Source organism: Mauremys mutica, chromosome 2, assembly GCF_020497125.1.
Source record: "Mauremys mutica isolate MM-2020 ecotype Southern chromosome 2, ASM2049712v1, whole genome shotgun sequence".
Lineage (NCBI taxonomy): Eukaryota > Metazoa > Chordata > Testudines > Geoemydidae > Mauremys > Mauremys mutica.
This window is the reverse complement of record NC_059073.1, coordinates 203,745,951-203,765,137: the sequence shown is the minus strand read 5'-3', so window position 1 is coordinate 203,765,137 and position 19,187 is coordinate 203,745,951. Positions and strand designations below refer to the sequence as shown.

General features: G+C 41.5%; 1 protein-coding gene across 4 annotated transcripts in view; it reads right to left on the bottom strand.

The window, feature by feature from the left end:
* The window catches only part of ELMO1 (engulfment and cell motility 1), a 459,394-nt gene that overhangs the window by 249,203 nt on the left and 191,004 nt on the right, over window positions 1-19,187 (bottom strand). For 3 of the 4 annotated variants that reach the window (XM_045005400.1, XM_045005399.1, XM_045005401.1), the window contains exons 12-13: window positions 18,036-18,158; window positions 16,364-16,495 (exon numbers count right to left, since the gene is read on the bottom strand). In XM_045005400.1, coding sequence (XP_044861335.1) covers window positions 16,364-16,495; window positions 18,036-18,158 — 255 coding nt within the window. Of the gene's footprint in view, window positions 1-1,967; window positions 1,973-16,363; window positions 16,496-18,035; window positions 18,159-19,187 lie in introns of those variants that run through there. The other variant, XM_045005402.1, reaches the window with a different exon arrangement.

Here is a 19,187-nt window from a genome sequence, read left to right as displayed (position 1 = left end):
GGCTTGCCTGATATTCTAGGCAGGACTGACTCTCCATTAGACAAAATTTAAAGAAGAGAATGACCTGGGAGTCATTCCCATTTTTGTCCATGCACCCCCGGCCGACCTCACCGAGCCCAGCCAGGAGCACCCATGACAGCAGCAGACCGTACAGTATGACTGGTAACCATCATTGTCAACTTGCAAAGCAGCAGATGGCTTATTTTAAGGGGATGCTGCTGTGTAGCGCTGCAGTACAGCATCTGTTAGCAACATCCAGTAGGCATACGGTAACAGTGAAAAAAGGCTGAACGGGCTCCATGGTTGCCGTGCTATGGTGTCTGCCTGGGCAATCCAGGGAAAAGGGCGCGAAATGATTGTCTACCATTGCTTTCACGGAGGGAGGATTGACTGACGACATTTACCCATAACCACCCACGACAAATTTTTGGCCCCATCAGGCATTGGGATCTCAACCCAGAATTCCAATGGGCGGGGGAGACTGCGGGAACTATGGGATAGCTACCCACAGTGCAGCGCTCCGGAAGTTGACGCTAGCCTCGGTACATGGACGCACACCGCCGAATTAATGTGCTTAGTGTGGCCGCGTGCACTCGACTTTATACAATCTGTTTCCAAATATCGGTTACTGTAAAATCGGAATAATCCCATAGTGTAGACATACCTTAAAACTACAACATTCGGAACCGGGCCCTGATGTCATTTTTCCTCTTTGTTAAGTGCTGAAACAGCCTTTCCCAATGCACCTCTCACTCTTCCCATTCTATTAACTATTGTACAAGCCATTAGGTGTTGAAAGTTTGTGGACCAGATTCTGTGGGGGGCCACTATCTCATCCTGATTGGAACTCTTCAAAAATAAACATGGTCCAAACTATACATGGCTGAGTTCTTCACATTCCTCTAATTTTCAAGGGGATGGGGGAGATGTGTGCATTAAACTATGAGTGCGCGCGCGCGCACACACACACACACACACAGAATTACATAGGCCTCGAGAAGATTTAGGTAGTTGCAATATTTCAATATAAGTTAAATTTACACTTATTACAGGAATCAAATATTTAGTAACTATTAAGCTGCATTACAATTTAGTGTGGAAACGGTTATGAAAAGTAAGTCTTGCAAGACAAACAAGGTTGACACTCCAATTAAAACAAAAGAGATGAAATTAGATGTAGCTGGCTTTTGGGGACCGGTTTCATCCTCTTACCTGTTCCTTCTGCCATTTCTGGAGGATGCAGTATATCATATCTGGAAAGATTTCCAAGATACATGCCTAATTCTGGAGGTTAGCATGTTATTAGGTGCTTAAAGAGGTCCTCTGCTGCAGCACAGCAATTAACATTTCTATTATTGATGCATTAGCAAACTCAGTAGCCTTAGGTCTCTCATCTATTCTACGCTAAACTATGCTATAACCAAGTTAACAGAACCCTGTCTTCCCCAATGAGATTGTAACCACGATGTAGATAAGAAATGTGTGGTAAACAACCAAAAAAGAGATGCATTTGAAATGGCATAAAAAGGTACATGGCTCGTATGTAGCAAAAGAAATACCCTAATAGCCCTAATTTTATAGTTATTTATTTATTTATTTTTGTTACCAGATACTTGTTTACATCAAAGGGGATCTTCATGTTTTTCTCATAATCCATGATGGGAAAAGAAATGAAAGATTCAGCAAAAATAATGGTATTTTTAACCCTGATCAAGAGACTATTTTTCCTTCCATTAAAAAAAACACTATAATTTTGACTTAATTTTACATACTTTTCCTCCTCTAATATTCATAGACAGCCCTAAAATGATCAAATAAAGGATTAAAAAGAATTCAAATATTAAAAGATTGGATTAATCGGATCCAGTTCATTCTGATAAAGACACAACCACGAATACTTCCTTCTGATTATTTTAAACTTCGTCTTTCAAATAAACAATAATAAGGTCACAGAAGATTGGCAGCACATCCAAGTTTCATACTATCAATTCTCTTTTTTTACAGTGTTTCTTCTCAACCGAAGGGACATTAAACTGATACCAAAATGAAATAGTCCATCCCTCTGTGGAAGGCTCAGCTAGCAAGGATTCATGAACATTTGCTGAAAGACTGGTTGATTCATATTAACAATTTAAATTACAAATTGTTAGTTGTTCGTTTCCATCTGACAAACAAATCTGGTAATTGAACACAGCTGTGTGGTAAACAAGAACAATGGTTTTAACATATGGATTTGCTGACCATGATTACTGGTCACAGTGATAATATTATCGGAGTGATAATGCTTCCTTTAAATAATTATTGGCTCAAAACCACCACTACAAAGCTTTATTGTTGGAGAGTCATACAGAAGACAGTCATCATCTACGAGAAGACTGTGTTAGATTTCCTGTCTATAAAATCTGTTTGTGAATTTTTTTCTAAGAGACTTTCTTCCGACTACCAAACAGCACCAGTTCCTATGTGTCTCTTTACCGCTGGTTAGGTCTGTGTTCACAGGAAGACACACTGTTTGTATGGATTTACTTGTCCACTAATGATTTTATCATAAGTCTCACAATATTTGGTGTTTTACATGACTACATTATGTTGTTAAATCAGACAGACAAAATGAAATCAAAACAATTAAAAAATAAAACAGAAACCCAACATCAATGCAAAGCTAAATCCAAAACCCACAACACAATTCTTTTAAAAGGCATCACAACAAGCAGATTCTGGAGACTAGAGGTGAAAGTAAGCTGGTACGGGCCAGTATGGTGTAATGGCAAGAGCCGGTACGCCGTGCCAGTCTGGACTGGCTTCCCCAGGCCGGTGATTTAAAGTGCCCAGGGCTCCCCGCCGGTAAGAGCAAAATAATGAAAGTAAAAACAGCCAGCTCGACGAAGACAGTGTTATGTGACGTAGAATTGGAGGAGGTGAACGACTTCAAATATCTTGGTAGTTACATATCAGCTGATGGCAATATTCAGAAGGAGATATCTACCAGAATCGGTCTTGCAGCAAATGCATTCTATAGACTTCAGAATATTTGGAGGTCAACCATCTTGCAAATGAAAACCAAGGTAGAGATCTATAGGTCGAACTTCCACTCTGTGTTGCTCTATGCGGCGGAAACATGGAGGACCAACAAGAAGATAGAAAGTCGGCTTCGGGGCTTTGAAGGAAGGTGTCTTAGGTGAATTCTTAACATACATTGGCCGCAGTGTATCACCAATGTTGAAGTGAGCCGATTAAAGGGCATCAACAATATAGTGGATGAAGCCAAACAACAAAGATGGAGGTGGCTGGGGCATGTGTTGAGAATGGATGCTGATAGACACCCTCGTATTGCCCTACGATGGACACCACAAGGAAGAAGGAGGAGAGGTAGACCATTGGGGACGTGGTGAAGGACCATTGAAGAGGAAATGAAAGGTATGGGAATGAAGTGGGATGAACTTTGCTGTCTCGCTCAAGAACAAAATGAATGGAGGAGAGTGGTTGGTGCCTTATGCTCCATAGGGAGTGAATAAGAAGAAGAAGGGCTCCCCGCAGCAGCCGGAGCCCCAGGCCCTTTAAATTGCCACCAGCACCGCTTCTAGAGCCCCGGGTGGTGGAGGCAGCTCAGGCAGCGATTTAAAGGGCCCTTTAAATCACCACCAGAGCCCCTGGCTACCGATGCTACCCCGGGGCTCCGGCAGCGGGGCTCGGAGCGATTTAAAGGGCCTGGGGCTCCGGCTGCTGTGGGGAGCCCCAGGCCCTTTAAATCGCCACTGGAGCCCCATTGCCAGAGCCCTGGGGTAGCATCAGCAGGGCTCCGGCAGTGATTTAAAGGGCCACGGGCTCCCGGCCGCCGCTACCGCAGCAGAACCCCAGGCCCTTTAAATCTCAATTTAAAGGGCCATGGGATTTAAAGGCCCCACCTCTTCCGGTTGAGGCCTAAAAGAAATGGTACCAGGCTACTTTACTTTTTAACAAGCTTTACTTAGCAAAATTCTCCTGTTTGCTATCATTCACCTGTATTTTTAAAAACATATTAATTTGATAAGACAGCTAGCAACATGATTTCTGCTAGTGTTCAACTAAGAAGTGGCAATTTACAGCAAACAAACAGTGGTTCTTATTCCTACTATGCTTGAAATGATTCTGTATAACAAATGGTAAGTGAAGTGTTCAAGGATGTCCATGCAGAACACTAATCTATTATGGCATTACTGCCCTCTAGTGATAGCTACCAAAAATAAGTTTAATATTTGTTTTTAAAATGGGATTCTGCAATTTTGCTAGTAATGTGTGCAGTACAGACAGTGATATCAATTATTTATATTAGAAGCTGTATTAAAGCTGAAATTCTAAGGCACAAATGGAAAACAATCCTGAAATATTCTCTACACTATTACTTCCTGTAATCCAATAATATCAGCAGTAAAATCAGTAGCATTCAACTTCCCATAACACTGTGAAGAAGGGAATGTGACACACAATAGGATGGAATTGCACACCATATTTCCCATAGCTCAGTGATGCTAAAATACTTGTCTCTGTTTTGTATATTATATAATGGACACACATTTTTAATTAGGAAACAAAAAAGGCCCTTTAAGGACTAGTTGCAATATGGATCTAGAACAGGGGTAGGCAACCTATGGCACGGGTGCCGAAGGCGGCACGCAAGTTGATTTTCAGTGGCACTCTCACTGCCCGGGTCCTGGCCACCGGTTAAACATTTTAAAAACCTTATTTACTTTACATACAACAATAGTTTAGTTATATATTATATACTTATAGAAAGAGACCTTCTAAAAACATTAAAATGTATTACTGGCACGCGAAACCTTAAATTAGAGTGAATAAATGAAGACTCGGCACATCACTTCTGAAAGGTTGCCAACCCCTGATCTAGAATGTGAGATTACAGAATCCAGTACTGAGGTTATCAAATCCAGTATAGATCATGCACCTGGTCAGTACACAGTTCAGTTGCCCTGAAATGAATCTTAATTAGTGACATCATCCTTGGTATCATCTTATCTATATTTTCTTTCCCTTCTCCTATTCCATCTTTCCTTTCTCACTTATTTTTGATTTTATCACCATTGATTCTGGTTGCAATAAAAAGCTCAAATATTCTGAAGGCTGGTGGCTTAACAATTTCAGAAAATTAGAATCCTTTAAAATGACTCAGATTGGGCACCCAAAAAATGAGACACCCCAAAACACTGGCTACTTTTTGAAAACCTTGGCCACTGAGTAAACTACCTCTGAAAATATGTTACTACAGTAAATGGGGTATAACAATGGACAGCACCCTCCTCAATACCTTCTCTATACCCAAAAGAGAGAGCACCAATTTGTATTGAATAAATGTGTGCACTTTGCCAAACTTATTCAGCAGTCGGATAGTCTGATGTAATCATAGTATAACACATGCATGATTTGGCTGCAACTTGCCAAGGGCTTTACAAATGCACCCCAAGTTCCGTCTTCCTGCTGCAGAAGTTTATTTCTGTTGCCACTTTGTCTGAGTACAGAGTAGAGAGTGACTCAGAGGCAGGGATAGGAGAAGGGAAGCAGTCACCAGCTTGACTTAAGGCAGCATCACCACCAATTCTCCTTAATATTCTCCAAATAAGCTGGGCTCTGGGGGAAGCTACCTGCTGAAGGGGTCTTTTAGAATGCATGGGAAAGGAATGCTAAGTGGGAAACGCTTAATTTGTGAAAACACCCTCCCACAACATCAAATGAACAGCACAAAATTAGCATGTTTCATCACTTCATGCAGAAATGTGAACTAGCTGCTGAAAGCAAAAGAAAACCAGGAGAAAATGTATAATTATGGGTGGAACTGGAAGCGCCGCCTAGAGTAAAGGTCGCCCGACACCTTCCGTCGTAAGACACTGTTCGGGGATCTTCCATAGCCTAAATTTTGAGGACTGTTTCAGCTAAAACTGTTCAGCCATTTCAGAGAGCAAGATTACAAATGTTATTTTGCTCATATTTAAAGAATTCTTACAACTGGAGGGGGGGGCCTGACGACATGTACCCAGAACCACCCGTGACAATGTTTTTGCCCCATCAGGCATCGGGAGCTCATCCCAGAATTCCAATGGGCGGTGGAGACTGTGGGAACTGTGGGATAGCTACCCACAGTGCAACACTCCGAAAGTCGACGCTAGCCTCGGTACTGTGGACGCACACCGCCGACTTAATGCGCTTAGTGGGGGGACACACAACTGACTGTATCAAATCGATTTCTAAAAAATCAACTTCTATTAAACTGACCTAATTTCATAGTGTAGACATACCCTTGGTGTCCCTACGAATTGCAGAATTGGGCCCCTAGTTTTTGTTCTCTGTCTAAACAGTGCACAAGAAAGCAAAACACAATCCTCTGCACCCAAAACTATGTGTATTCATTTATAAAGGATATCATATACTGAAAACAATGGTCACCTTAAAAATACTGTCAGTTGCCTTAAATAAAGTAACTTTAACCTCAGTCTTTGCTGAATTTCCTAAGTTTACAACAAGGAAGACCTAGAATAGTGCAATATCTTGAGGTACAGTTAATTAGTTATCGACCAAAACGGATACAATTTTAAGGCATACCACTGTACATATGCATATTTAAAACTTGCCATATAGAGTTTAGAGGAGCAACCTCTAGTGGTCAGAAAGGTAGAAACCAAACTATGAGCACTTTTTCAGTCCTATCTTAGTCCCATTGTGCTGAATAAGATAAGAGCAATACTGGGAGTTAAATGGAACTTCAGTGACAGGAGAGAAGAAGGTGATCTGTTTTTTTCTGGCCAGACATCATATCATTTTCAAAATAAATCGTATATAAACTGAGGAATACTTATATCTGCAAGCCACTTGCTATAAAGAGGCATGAGATGAAAGTCCTTTAAAACAAAGTCACTTTGGGCAGTGTCTGTGACGTCCTCTATATTGTACAGTGCCCAGCAGATTATTAGTGATCAATAAATAATTTTAAAGATATGCTGATCTTAGAGAAGACAAAGCTACTTTTCTTGCAACTTTGTGCTGTAAACATGGTATGTGTTTGTCTTCTGTTTCAAAGGATGTTAAGTTTTGTTGTGTAACCTGCCTCCCTGATGACAGGCAACCAAACTGTTCAACTTTGTTCTTTATGTAATCCCCTTGGGGTTTACAGAGCATGGCCCCTTTAAATCTTTTTCCTGAGGGGGGAGCACTAATTATTCCAGAAGGAGGAAGTGCTGTTGGGGGGAAGGGAGTAGAGAGAGGCGGGAGAGGCCAGGGTGTGTGTGTCTAGAGTGCCAGACAGAAGGGCTGGAACAAGCAGGCGCTCAGAGAGTGAAGCAGCTGAGAACCTACCTGAAGCCTGGGAGGGACAGAGCAGCTGATTGGAGACACCCCAGGAGAGGAGCTAGGAGCAGCACTGTGCCAGGGAGAAATTGCACCAGAAGGACAGGCCGGAGCTGGATCTAGTATCACTGCTGCCCAGAGCTGTATGGGACCATGAGCACTGGAGCTTGTGACTTTGCATTGGGATTAAGGAGGGAGGTTGTTAGCTAGTTAAGTGAGGAGGTGGTCGCTCTGGGTGGCTTTGCAGAGAGCGGCAGAAGAGGGCACCGGAGGGGTTTGTTGGGGAAAGTTCACTGGCGCCAAAGACGACCAGGAGCATCCAAGACTCACCACTGGACTGGAACTTTGCCGAGGACTCCTGAACTCTGTGTGCAGACACATTGCATGGTGTCTGCCTTTTCAGACTGTAGTACCACTGGGCCTGTGGGGCCTTATATTGAATTCAACCCTGCTTTACCGCTCCCCCTATATTTCCCTCTGTTGTTTTTCTCCTTTCATCCCTCTGGAAATAAATATTTCCCTTTCCTATATTGATTGTACTCTTCTGGGGGGGGGGGTGTGTGTAACAGGTGCCCCAGGGTGCAAGAGATTTTCTCTGCTGCATTTGTGCGCGTACCTTCTCTTGGCCAGAGCTGCCTGCCAAGCAGACTCCATCTTGGCCATGAGAGGGTTAAAGTTACATTTATATAAGGTGGGCAAATCAGCACAGTTTATGTTGATTTCCTTACTTCAGTCTACTGTTTTATTAGCAGTCCAGTGTGTTGATGTACAGGTGAAGCATACATTTTCCACGGAAGCTCCCGGATAGTATGCTCTTTGATGGGATAGGCAGAAGGGATCCGTGCATTTGGGATACTGAAACTACCTCAGCCTGTCCAGTAAACAGCTTGTATTTCTTCCTAACCACACATATTCTGTAACTGTGCCCAGAAAGCCATTTATAAGACAGGTAACGACAAAATTAGGGAAACTGAATGAGGGGTTGACACATGTTCACCTTGTGACATAGCATCCTGGACTAGAATTCACCCATTACATATCTAGATAGGTCAAGGAAGCGGGGACTTCTTAAACTAATTCAGTTAAAACATATTGGGCTAAATGGTTGTATTGTAAATACTCAGCTTTTGAGCCAATAAAATTATGGTAAAGTGGTTAGTGCAGAGAACTGGGAGTCATGAGGCTTGGGATCTAGTCCGAGATTTGCCACTTGATCTCTCTGCACTTCATTTACCCCACCTATAAGATGGGGTTAATTCCATCTATTTCACCAGGGTCTCGTGAAGTGCTCTGACATCCCCAGATGGCACCATGGAAGTGGAAAGTATTATTGATATGTAAAAGGGCAACACAATGATTTTTTTAAATAAAAAAAAGAGTGGCAGTAAGTACACAAGCAAATATTCACCAGACCCATCATGTGGTAACAAGTGGCTGACTGTGTGCAGAGGCATGGGAGGGAGAGGAGGAACTGTCCCCCAACCCAGTCCAAAAACAACAACAACAAAAGCACAATGCCTCCTACGAAAGGATGGGCCAGGATAAACACAACAAAAGGTAATTAAAGAAAGCTTTCAATCCTTCAGTGGGTTAAACCCTACCAGTAAGCGTTTCTTTCCCCCTATTTCTTTTCATCTGGAATAAGAAAGCAGGTAGTGAAATGCTGTGTGTTAAAGCTATCCGAGTAAGAAAAATGAAGGGAGCAGCAGAGGTCAGGCAGTAGGAGACCGGCATGACAAATGGGGAGCAGCCATGTTCTGTGGCAGTGACAAATGCTGTTTCTCCAAGCAGAACAGCCTATGCAAAAAAGATCAGGCATGTAACTGTACACCCATGCAGCACTGAGACTGATCGGGCATTACTCTTCGCAACTCATGTTTGTCTGAATCATTAAAAAAGAAAGAACAAGAAGTATTTTTTGATCACCCATTTCTGCTATGAGCAGCTGTTTTTTCCTGATCTGTTTCCAATGAAGTCCCGAGCTGAGCCTTTGGCTGCTGTTTATGCAACACAGGACCAGCAAGTTGTGGACATGTAAAAGAAAATCCTTCCAGCTGCTTTGTGATGAACTTTTTAAATTCCTGGCTGCAAGAGATTTAAAGGCTGAACTGATGACACTGCATCCCTGTCTAGCTCTAGCCACGCAACATGAAGGCTCTGTAATTAAAGTCACAATGGGATATCCAACCTTGCTCACTAGTAGGAAAAGTGGGAAAGTAAATCAGAACTGCTGTGGTTATTAGCTCCAGAATAGGCTCGGTTAGATGCTGACTTTTTTCTTTCTACTTCTCAGTTTGCTTTTGATAATAGCAATACTGTAGCCAGGGCAATTCTGGGGATTAACACACTTCTCTCCAGAATGGCTGAAACCGCTTGGTCTTTGGCATTAGGCCTCACAAAGCACCCAACACATGATATAATCTTCCAGAAATGCTCTGCTTTCCCTGCCTGATTGCATAACATGAGCAAACAGTTCCCTACACAGACCACTGTAAACAGAAACCTCACTGATGGCCAGTGATAACATAAAATGGAAAGTTTTTTGGCAGTTTATCCTATGCCACTGACAAACTCCCAGTCAGTAGGCTCCGGACCAGACCCTAATCTCTGTTACCCCAGTGTAAATCCAGAGTAAAATCCATTGATTTCAGTGGAGTTACCACAGACTAAGAGCAGGGTAACCAAGGTCAAAATCAGACAACCTACATCTCTAATGTACGTGCCTAGAAAACATCTACTTGGAAGAGCTTCAAACAACCAAGCACAATGATGCTGCATATCAGAATCAGTGCTGGCACACCAATGTTTTGTGTTGGTGAGAGCCTGTGATTCTGGATATTTATTGGGTTGCTTGGTGGGGGTGGCTGGAGGATGAAATACAGCAGCAATAAGCCTTTCATGGAATATAAGAGCAAAATTCACTCATAAGGTTTGGGGGGGAGGGCGCGAGGGTTGGGGGGGGGAATACTGCTAGTTAAGATATATTAAAACTCTTCATGGAAAACAAATTCCCTATCAAGCTGTAGTTAACAGAAAAAAATACTGAAAGTGTGAAGCTGGCAAGTTTTACAGATTACTGACTGTTCAGCATTTTCATGTAAGTCCTTGGAAACACAAGTCTCTTCCACTCTCAGAGTTAGCTCAGATGGTTTGCTTTCACCTACACTCATAATTAAACTAGGTCAGTTAACCAAGTGCTCCTGACAACAGCTGTCAGTGATGACTTTATTTCTTATTGTAGATAAGGCCTTAGCTTAGTCCCTGAAAAGGGTTGAAGAAAGAATTGGAATAAGCTACTTAAAGCACAAGTGATATGTAAAGAAGAACATTCATTATTCAGGTTTCAGAGTAGCAGCCATGTTAGTCTGTATCTGCAAAAAGAACAGGAGTACTTGTGGCACCTTAGAGACTAACAAATTTATATTCAAAGATTGAAATTGATTATAAAGCAGCCCCGAAAGATAAAACAAAAGGAAGATTCTTGAATAAGAACATAAGACAGTCCATCCAGCCCAGTATCCTGTCTACCAACAGTGACTAATGCCAGGTGCCCCAGAGGGAGTGAACCTAACAGGTAATGATCAAGTGATCTCTCTCCTGCCATCCATCTCCACCCTCTGACAAACAGAGGCTAGGGACACCATTCCTTACTCATCCTGGCTAATAGCCATTAGTGGACTTAATGGAATCCCAACGGGGAAGATGGAAAGGCCTTTTAATTCCGTTTACAAAGCCCAATTCTCAAGCTTCTCAAGCTCAGATACACAATTCAGTGACAAAAATGTAGTTGAAGTATTTTTAAATTGAAAAACACCAACAGGAATATGTAATATCTAGATGATTTAGATACTGTTTGCCCAGGTTTAGAACAAATGAACCTCTCTCACAAATATGTAGCAGTTTGGCTAGGTTTTTTCCCTGCAATAGTAGAAGTATTCAAATAACAGCCACAATTAAGACTGGAAATAAACAAACAAATAAATCAGCAGTGGAGAGTATATATTAATCGTCAAACAGTGTGTTCCTTTATTCTCCTCCCACTGAATTCTTATGGACTTCACTGAGAGTAAGACAGGGGCTAATGTGATGTCATCCACCCATTTCTCGCCCATTGCCTAACCCAAGAAAGGGATTTAAATAAAGCATCTCTTCTACTATAATATGAGATTTGTAAGTATTCCCAGGGGATAAACAATGTAGCCCTCCCCAGCATGGCAGGATATTATTGACAGAAGGAAATGTCACCGAACCATAAACAAGACAGCCAGAAAAGACCACTGAAACCATCTAGTCTCACTCCCATAAATTTGATTTTACACCAGCTCCAGATTTCACTCCTAAAACCACAACTCCCCAAACTCTTGTTCTCGGCTTCCCCAGTACTATAGCCCATAATAAGACTGTGATCCTTCAAGTGCCAAGCCTCTTGTGTTTGGCAAGAAAATGAATGGTCACCTTCCACCACCCAGCAATAACTACTACTAAACCAACACCAAATTTCCTCTCCTTGCCCCTGCTGTTTTCTTACTCCCGTTGGCCAGAAAGGCACCACATTTTGTTTAAGAAACAGCTGCCATTAGCTACTCCAAATACCCAGTAAGGGTGATGCGATCTGATTGACATTATTAACTTGAGACAGCTGTAGGATCTGGAATTCAGCTTCATGTTAAATACTCCCACAAGGCATGGCATCTGCCCCCAAAGTCTTGCTCAAAAATTTTTTTCTCTTGAGCTCTTCCCCAACTTACTGCTTAATTGACTGCAGCTAATCTGCGCCATACAAATTGTCCAGTTGTCTGCATTGTCCTTTAACTAAATGTTTTCCCAGAGGTTTTTCTTTTCTTCATATAAAACTAATTAGCAAAGGCTAACAACTATGACATAGGGATCCTGAATTGTTCAACTAGAGCAACATTACATTTTTAATCAGAAGATATCAAAGAGGAATTTTATTTTACAACAAATAATGTGCAACACTGAATTTGTGACAATATTTATTTCCATTAATTTAGGTTGCAGTAAATAAATAGTAATATCTTAGGAGCTATTTAAACTGATAAAGCACACGTAGCTATTTCTCAGTCCGAAATGGCAGCTTACAAGTAACAACACTGTAGAAGTAAGAGTAATGAATATAGATAACTCTGGTGGAAGAATTCAAGTTCAATAAACAGTTGTTCAATCCTCATTCATTTATGTTACATAAAGAAACAGAACACATTTAGCTAAGTGATGATGTTTTAGAGGCAGGGCTAGTAGTGCTGCCCATTATTAAGGTTGTCTAACATTTCCTATTATAAGATCCTGTTTTCAGTGCTTTTAACTTGGCCAAACTTGAATCATTTGTGCTGAAATTTTCCATTCTGGGTGTCTGCCTCAGGTTGGATGTTTCTGGAAATTTTCAGCCAAAGCAGTTGAACTATTTCTGAGAGCAAGGCTGGGGGAAATAAGTTGCTTTTCTCGTATTAGAAAATCCTGGCAACCTTTTCTTTAATAGTTTTAACACTCCCATGCTTTGGAGGAGGGACTGGTGGGGTGGGCAGGCTGGGCGTGGGATCCAAGGGAGAAGAGGGGTACACGGAGAATGGAATTAGGAACACTAGGTATGTCTACACTGCAATAAAACACCCACAGCTGGCCCATGTCAGCTGACTCAGGCTCTCAGGGCTCGGGCTGCAGGGCTATAAAATTGCAGTGCACTCGGGCTGGAGCCCAGACTCTGGCACCCTCCCACCTAGCAGGGGCCCAGAGCCCAGGCTCCAGCCCGAGCCTGAACAACTACAGGGCAGCTTTATAGCCCCACAGCCCAAGGCCCGTGAGCCTGTGTCAGCTGACGGGCTAGCTACAAGTATTTTGTTGCAGTGTAGACATACCTAGTGTTCCTAATTCCATTCTCCGTGTACGCCTCTTCTCCCTTGGATCCCAGGCCCAGCCTGCCCACCCCACCAGTCCCTGCTCCAAACCATGGGAGTGCTAGAACCATTAAAGAAAAGGTTGCCAGAATTGGAGAACTAAGGGGGAAATTGGTTTGACAAGGAGATTGAGTCTAGGAGCCAGTGAGGAAATTAGTAATTGTGTCTTCAGAGTGGGGTTTGAACAGTGTGCAGTAAACAACAGATTGGGCCACACACTGAACAATGAAGATAAAACATGACTCATTAAGTCAGCACCATCCACATAATATATAAAATATTATGCACAAAACCCCTGGTATATGTGTGCACACATTCTATACAATCAATGGGAGCTGCTGCATGATAGACACTTTTCAAAATCTGGCCCTAAAACAGAAGCTGGTAGTATCCTTAAGAATTGTGGCCAATGTAAATGCCTTGGAAACTAGCAAGATCCACCTCTTTAAGCAAACAAGCATATTACAATCTCTCGTAGATGGGCCTGAGGTTGGGCATGCTTTAAAAAGATATAGAGAGAGTCTGAATGAGTTTGAAAGATACCAGCTTTTTAGCAGTATTCATTGCCCAGTCTGGATTACAGGGATTAAATGGACTCATATGCATGAGGGTGGAAATGCAGGTGTTGGATGTTAATATATAATTCATGATTCAAGCTTGAGGAATCATGTCACTGGCTTGTGAAACTAGGACCTATTTTATCATTACCCATATATGTGACTTGGGCTTTTATAAATATCTGACACTTACCAGTATTGTTTCCATCTTTTTATTTTGTTTCAATATTTTGAAACTGTGGAAAAATAATTATTGCTATCAAATGTTTTGCTGCCAGAAGTAAATCTTGTTTGCAATGTTACTGCCAAAAACAGATAAGAAAGAACAGAAATAGAATTCAGACCATTGCTGAGTACTTAACTTGCAGCAGGCTAAGAGAATAAATCTCTAAAATGTATTGGATCTTATATCTTCTGATTGGATCATGTTCTTTTGGTTTACTGTTCACTGAACTTAATCAGGCTTATATTATTTTAAATCTACCTTTACTAATAACAAGCATCCCTTCAGACCATCATGAACATCTGGAATGTGGCTTTCTGACTACAGGGTTTTACAGATGTTGTAAACCTCTGAAGCCATGTCTATGCTGTACTTTCTATTTGCACTGCCTTCATAATAATGTGGTAAAGCTTTTTGAAATGCAGAGAGATGAAACGATAGAATATCCGCACTCTAAATTCAGAAAGGGAACAAGCTGTACAGGAGAGAGTCAATGATGAGACAAGCTTTTGCTCTCCCCATCTGAAAGACTGTTTGGTCAGCTTGTGAGACAGAAGAAACCAGACCTTCCTTGGTACACAGATGAACACTCCCAGGACCTACACCAGGGGACAGGGGCAAAGCATCCTGAGGTAGAATCTCTGCCAACAATCTGCCAACAATCCCTTTGTCCCAGACAGGCAATGCACAGGTAGCAGAAACCTCCCACAACTCCCCTGTAGGCACAGAGCTGATGGATCTTCCTACTGCATCTCCGTCCCCTAGTGCTTCAGAAAACAGAGAGGGTGGTTTGACGGTGGGGTGGGATAAAGTGGAGAGTGAAAGAAGCCAGACCACAATGCATTCCAGCAATCCCTAGCTGGCCTATACTCCCATGAGGATCATACACAACTACAATTTCCCCATGCAGCAAGTTCAGCTGCAGCCTCTGATAACTGTACGTAGCAGCAGAGGGCAGAATAGAAATTCGTCTGCCTCCAGCACCAGGCAGTCTGGGAGCCCTGAATTTCCTCTGAATCAGGCTTTTCGAGTGCTCTGATTTGTGCCAAAATCAGTAGAGATGTGCCCACTGACGCCTAGAATATTTCCTGAAATTTTGGAATTGATCAGATAGGGCGTTCAAAAGCTAGACGGACAAAGGTCATCAAGTTGAGTATTAGACCTGACTTCGCTCAGCCAATTACCAACCTTGAGTGTTCAGAATTAATAAATTATGCCCCCAAAATCATGGGATTTTCTTTAAAATCCTGAGATTTAAAAACAAAACACTTGAAGTTCTTTTTATTTATATTTTGGCTTTTGAATATTTAGGGTTCATGTTTTCAATCTTATCTCCACAACCATGAGGGGTGGACAAAATTAAAAAAAAAAAAAATGAAAGCTGAGATTACGGTGAATTCACTTGACTTCAGATTCTATGACTAAGAAAAATGCTAAATATCACAAAACTTAACCTTTCTCACACTGTAGATGCATATTCAATTTGTGGTCACTATAACCCCAATCCCTTCCAGCAGTTTTACTGACTAGCCAACTATTCCCAGTTTTTTATTTGTGCATTTGATTTTTCCTTCCTAAAGTGTAGTATTTGCTTTGTCTTTATACAAACAAATTGAGGAGTAATAACCCAACTACCTACAGTGACCAACAAATTAAAATACTAACTACATTACATGGCAGTCCTCTGTTTCTGGAATGAGGAAAGGCGCTATACATACATATACATTTATACAGAAGTTTAATCAAATTGTAATCTGGATCTAATCCTGGTCCCACTGAGGTCAACAGCAAAACTCCTGTTGTTCTGAATGGGTCAGATACTCTATACCCTTTTGCTGCATTAAAAAAAAGGGTCCAAAGGCTTTAAGAACCAAAACACAGGAGCCTATATTTAAATAAAACATTCTGCCCAAACATTACTGTGTTCATCATTTGACATAACTAGAAACGGAATATATGGATAATAATTCAGGCCATAGATCCCTTTGATAGTGTCTATTAATTCAAAATACCATTACGAGTAAGATTATCGTAGGACAGATTTGGAATTAATAGTCAACAGTACGTTTTCTCTTGTTATAACGTTTACATTCACTAATTCACACTGGATTCACATCTGCTAAAGCAATAATATGACTTATATTAACAGAATTTGCAGGGAACAAACAGAAACTAAAGTGTGTTGTGTTGACTAACTTTCCATTTAAACTAAAGGGAAGGAAGTAGCAGGAATGTCAGGCTATGCTGGAGGTCCCTGATTTCAGACTGTACCATAACAGATATACTGATCAGGATTCAGCAGGTTAGAATAACACCTGGGTTTCAGCAAAAATACTCACAATAAATCCAAGTTTCTTATAGTCTCGGGTATACATAGATTTGCGTTTCTCAATACTGCCACTGCTGTTGTTGGGTTCAGACTCTGCATCGAAAGCAATTCTTCGGAGTTCAAATATAATATCCCTCTGAGCCTGAGGGGGTTCAAAAAGGGAAAGGTCAGTTTTAAAAAAAAAAGCAGAGAAATGTCTCCTGTTTTGAGTCACAGCAAGGAACTACAAAAGAATGTCTCAAAATACTGCGTGCTCTCCAACTCCCAATCTTACTTTATCAGCATATAACTTTCAGGATTTAGACAGATGGACATACAGAGTAACTTTGTGTCTCCCTATTTCCCCAAGTCCTCACAGTTGAGGGATTTCATTCCTCAGAAGACTCACATGGAGTACTAGTGTCCTGATAGACACTTGATGACTCAATCTTGCAAGGTTGCACTCCAGCCCACACTTAACTTTAACCATGTGTGTATAACACCACTGAAGTCAATGGGATAACTCGCGGGCTTCAAGTTTCAGTTTGTGCTCAGTGTTTTGCCGGATCCAGGTCAGAGCGTACTCAGAACCTTGACGGACTGAGCCCTAAGCATTCCTCTCAGGAACAGCAGATTTTTGTTACTAAGGGGATGATGGTGTTGCAGTAGTTTCAAATCATATCAATGCTGCATATCTGCAGCTCAGCAAGAATATCTTGTGCCAGTAATAACTGTGTTGCCATTTACAGCTACCGTGCTACTTTGGTTGATGATGTAATGTGTGATGTGTACCAGGTAATTGTGTGTATCCTTCTGAGTGAAGAGTTGCAGAAACTATCCTGCTTCTGTATGTTGAAAGAAAAGAGTGCATAATGATTGCTCCGATGTAACCATAGATAATGCTGTCTCTTATCTGTGGAACACCCTACCGATCCCAGTTTCCCAAACCATCATATTGTCTTCATTTAAGTCCCTCTTAAAAAACCACTTCTTCTATATAGCCTGCATGAAGCTCCTTTAAAATTAAAGAAACAAGATCTGAAAATCTTTCCCATGGCATCCTGACTTCTTTGAGTCTATTATTTTAAACTGCAAGCTCTTTGGGGCAGGGACTATCTATTTTTGTTTACTGCGCAGCACCACACACATTGTTGGAGCTAAGTAATATTAAAAACAGTTATTGTTTAACCACAAAACCCAAAATTAAGAATGAACTAGAGTTACAGGGTTATTTAACCATACTCCATCTACATCAGATACTTTTAATTTGAACATTTGCTCTAGTTCTACATGAATGAATTCAACCAAGCATGACTACCCATTTCAGGTGGTTCTGATAAACATTATAAGAAAAAAAATAGACTGATGCTGATCTGGATGCTGTACAGATTTAGCTCAGGATGATGCCAAATTCAATTGATGAACCTCAAGCTCAAGAGATAGGGGTCTGATGGGGTAAACTTGCCAGGTTATTGTCTCACTTTTGCATAACAGAAACCAGTTTGTGCAGTTTGTTTTTCAAACAAAAAATCTGGCCTTAATTTCAGACTCCCTGGAAAATCGGTCTTTATAAACACACATGGGATATCTGTGACTGCTAAGAAGGGCCACTTTGATTAATCTGCCTTTCCTGGCTCTAAAGGCTAAGCTTGGCACTACATCTGTCCCCTTACTGTTCAGACTGGATTGTGAGAGATGCTTACCTGGTCCTGTGGATCCATTTTGGTCATCATTCTGTCCTCCAGAAGGTTAAAGGTGAGCACTTGCAGAACATAAAGCTGGTGCGCCATTTCATTATTGATAGCCCTCTGGGCCCTGATAACATGCTGTGAAAGGAAGATAGTCAAGTGAATGTCACCTACTCTTTTCCAATTACTGCTTCCCATCAGTGGGTTCAGGTGTTTCCATTCCTGTATGTGTTTGACGAGCAGTGGTGTATGCATACTGTTGAAGGGAAAAAGGCAAGCCCAATACTAGTAAGGTGGCTAGGTACACGGGTGTTCCATGGGCTGTGATATTAAATCCTATCCCTTAGTAAAGTTCCTGAAAGCAGTGCACAGAGTCCTCTCCTCCTGCCCTCTAGCTAGAGCATGTGCATACAGAGAACAGAAATTAGCAGCCAAGTCATCCTTTTGAAGAGCACCTTCTTCAGAAGGGCACATGCAAAGAGTGCATTTAAAGAAAGAGTGAAGAGAACAAGGTTTCTAAGCAGAAGAGTATTCATGCTGCTGATATAGCTGTCATAGTAAGCCAGTTGCTGCAAGGGAATCAATTACAAATGAACCACACTCCTACCTCTCTACCAGATGATCTCATTCTATATGAGGAAAATGGTTTAAAATTAATTAAAATTAGAATGAAATGCCCACAAACAATAGAGAAGTCACCAAAGTTACAATGCAGGTGCCAAAATTTTGGATAATTTTAAAGTCACCGAGGTACACAAAAATGCCAGGGAAGCTAACTAGATTGATACAATCTTCACCCCAAGGGTTTCTGTAGAGGGTGTAATCAGAGGTCACTAGCCCAGTAGTGTGTAAGGAGAGAAATGGGCATAACCACCAAGACGATGCTACTCAGTGGCAGCGCTAAATAGGATGTTTGCTGTCCTCTGCTACATGGCATTGGAACATTTATGCCAGAGAATGAGTATCTGGGATTGTTACTCATGTAAATTTCACAGCAGGGGTCAAAATCTAGCCTACTATGTATACAGCCATTTAGGAAGGAAAATATAGCCTTTGAAACTGAAACAGTCTGCTTTTTCTACACTGATCATCTAGAGAAAAAGAGAGGTGCAAAGGGGGCGGGGGTCTCCAGACTGCCAAATCTGCCTAATTCTCATATCTATGTCA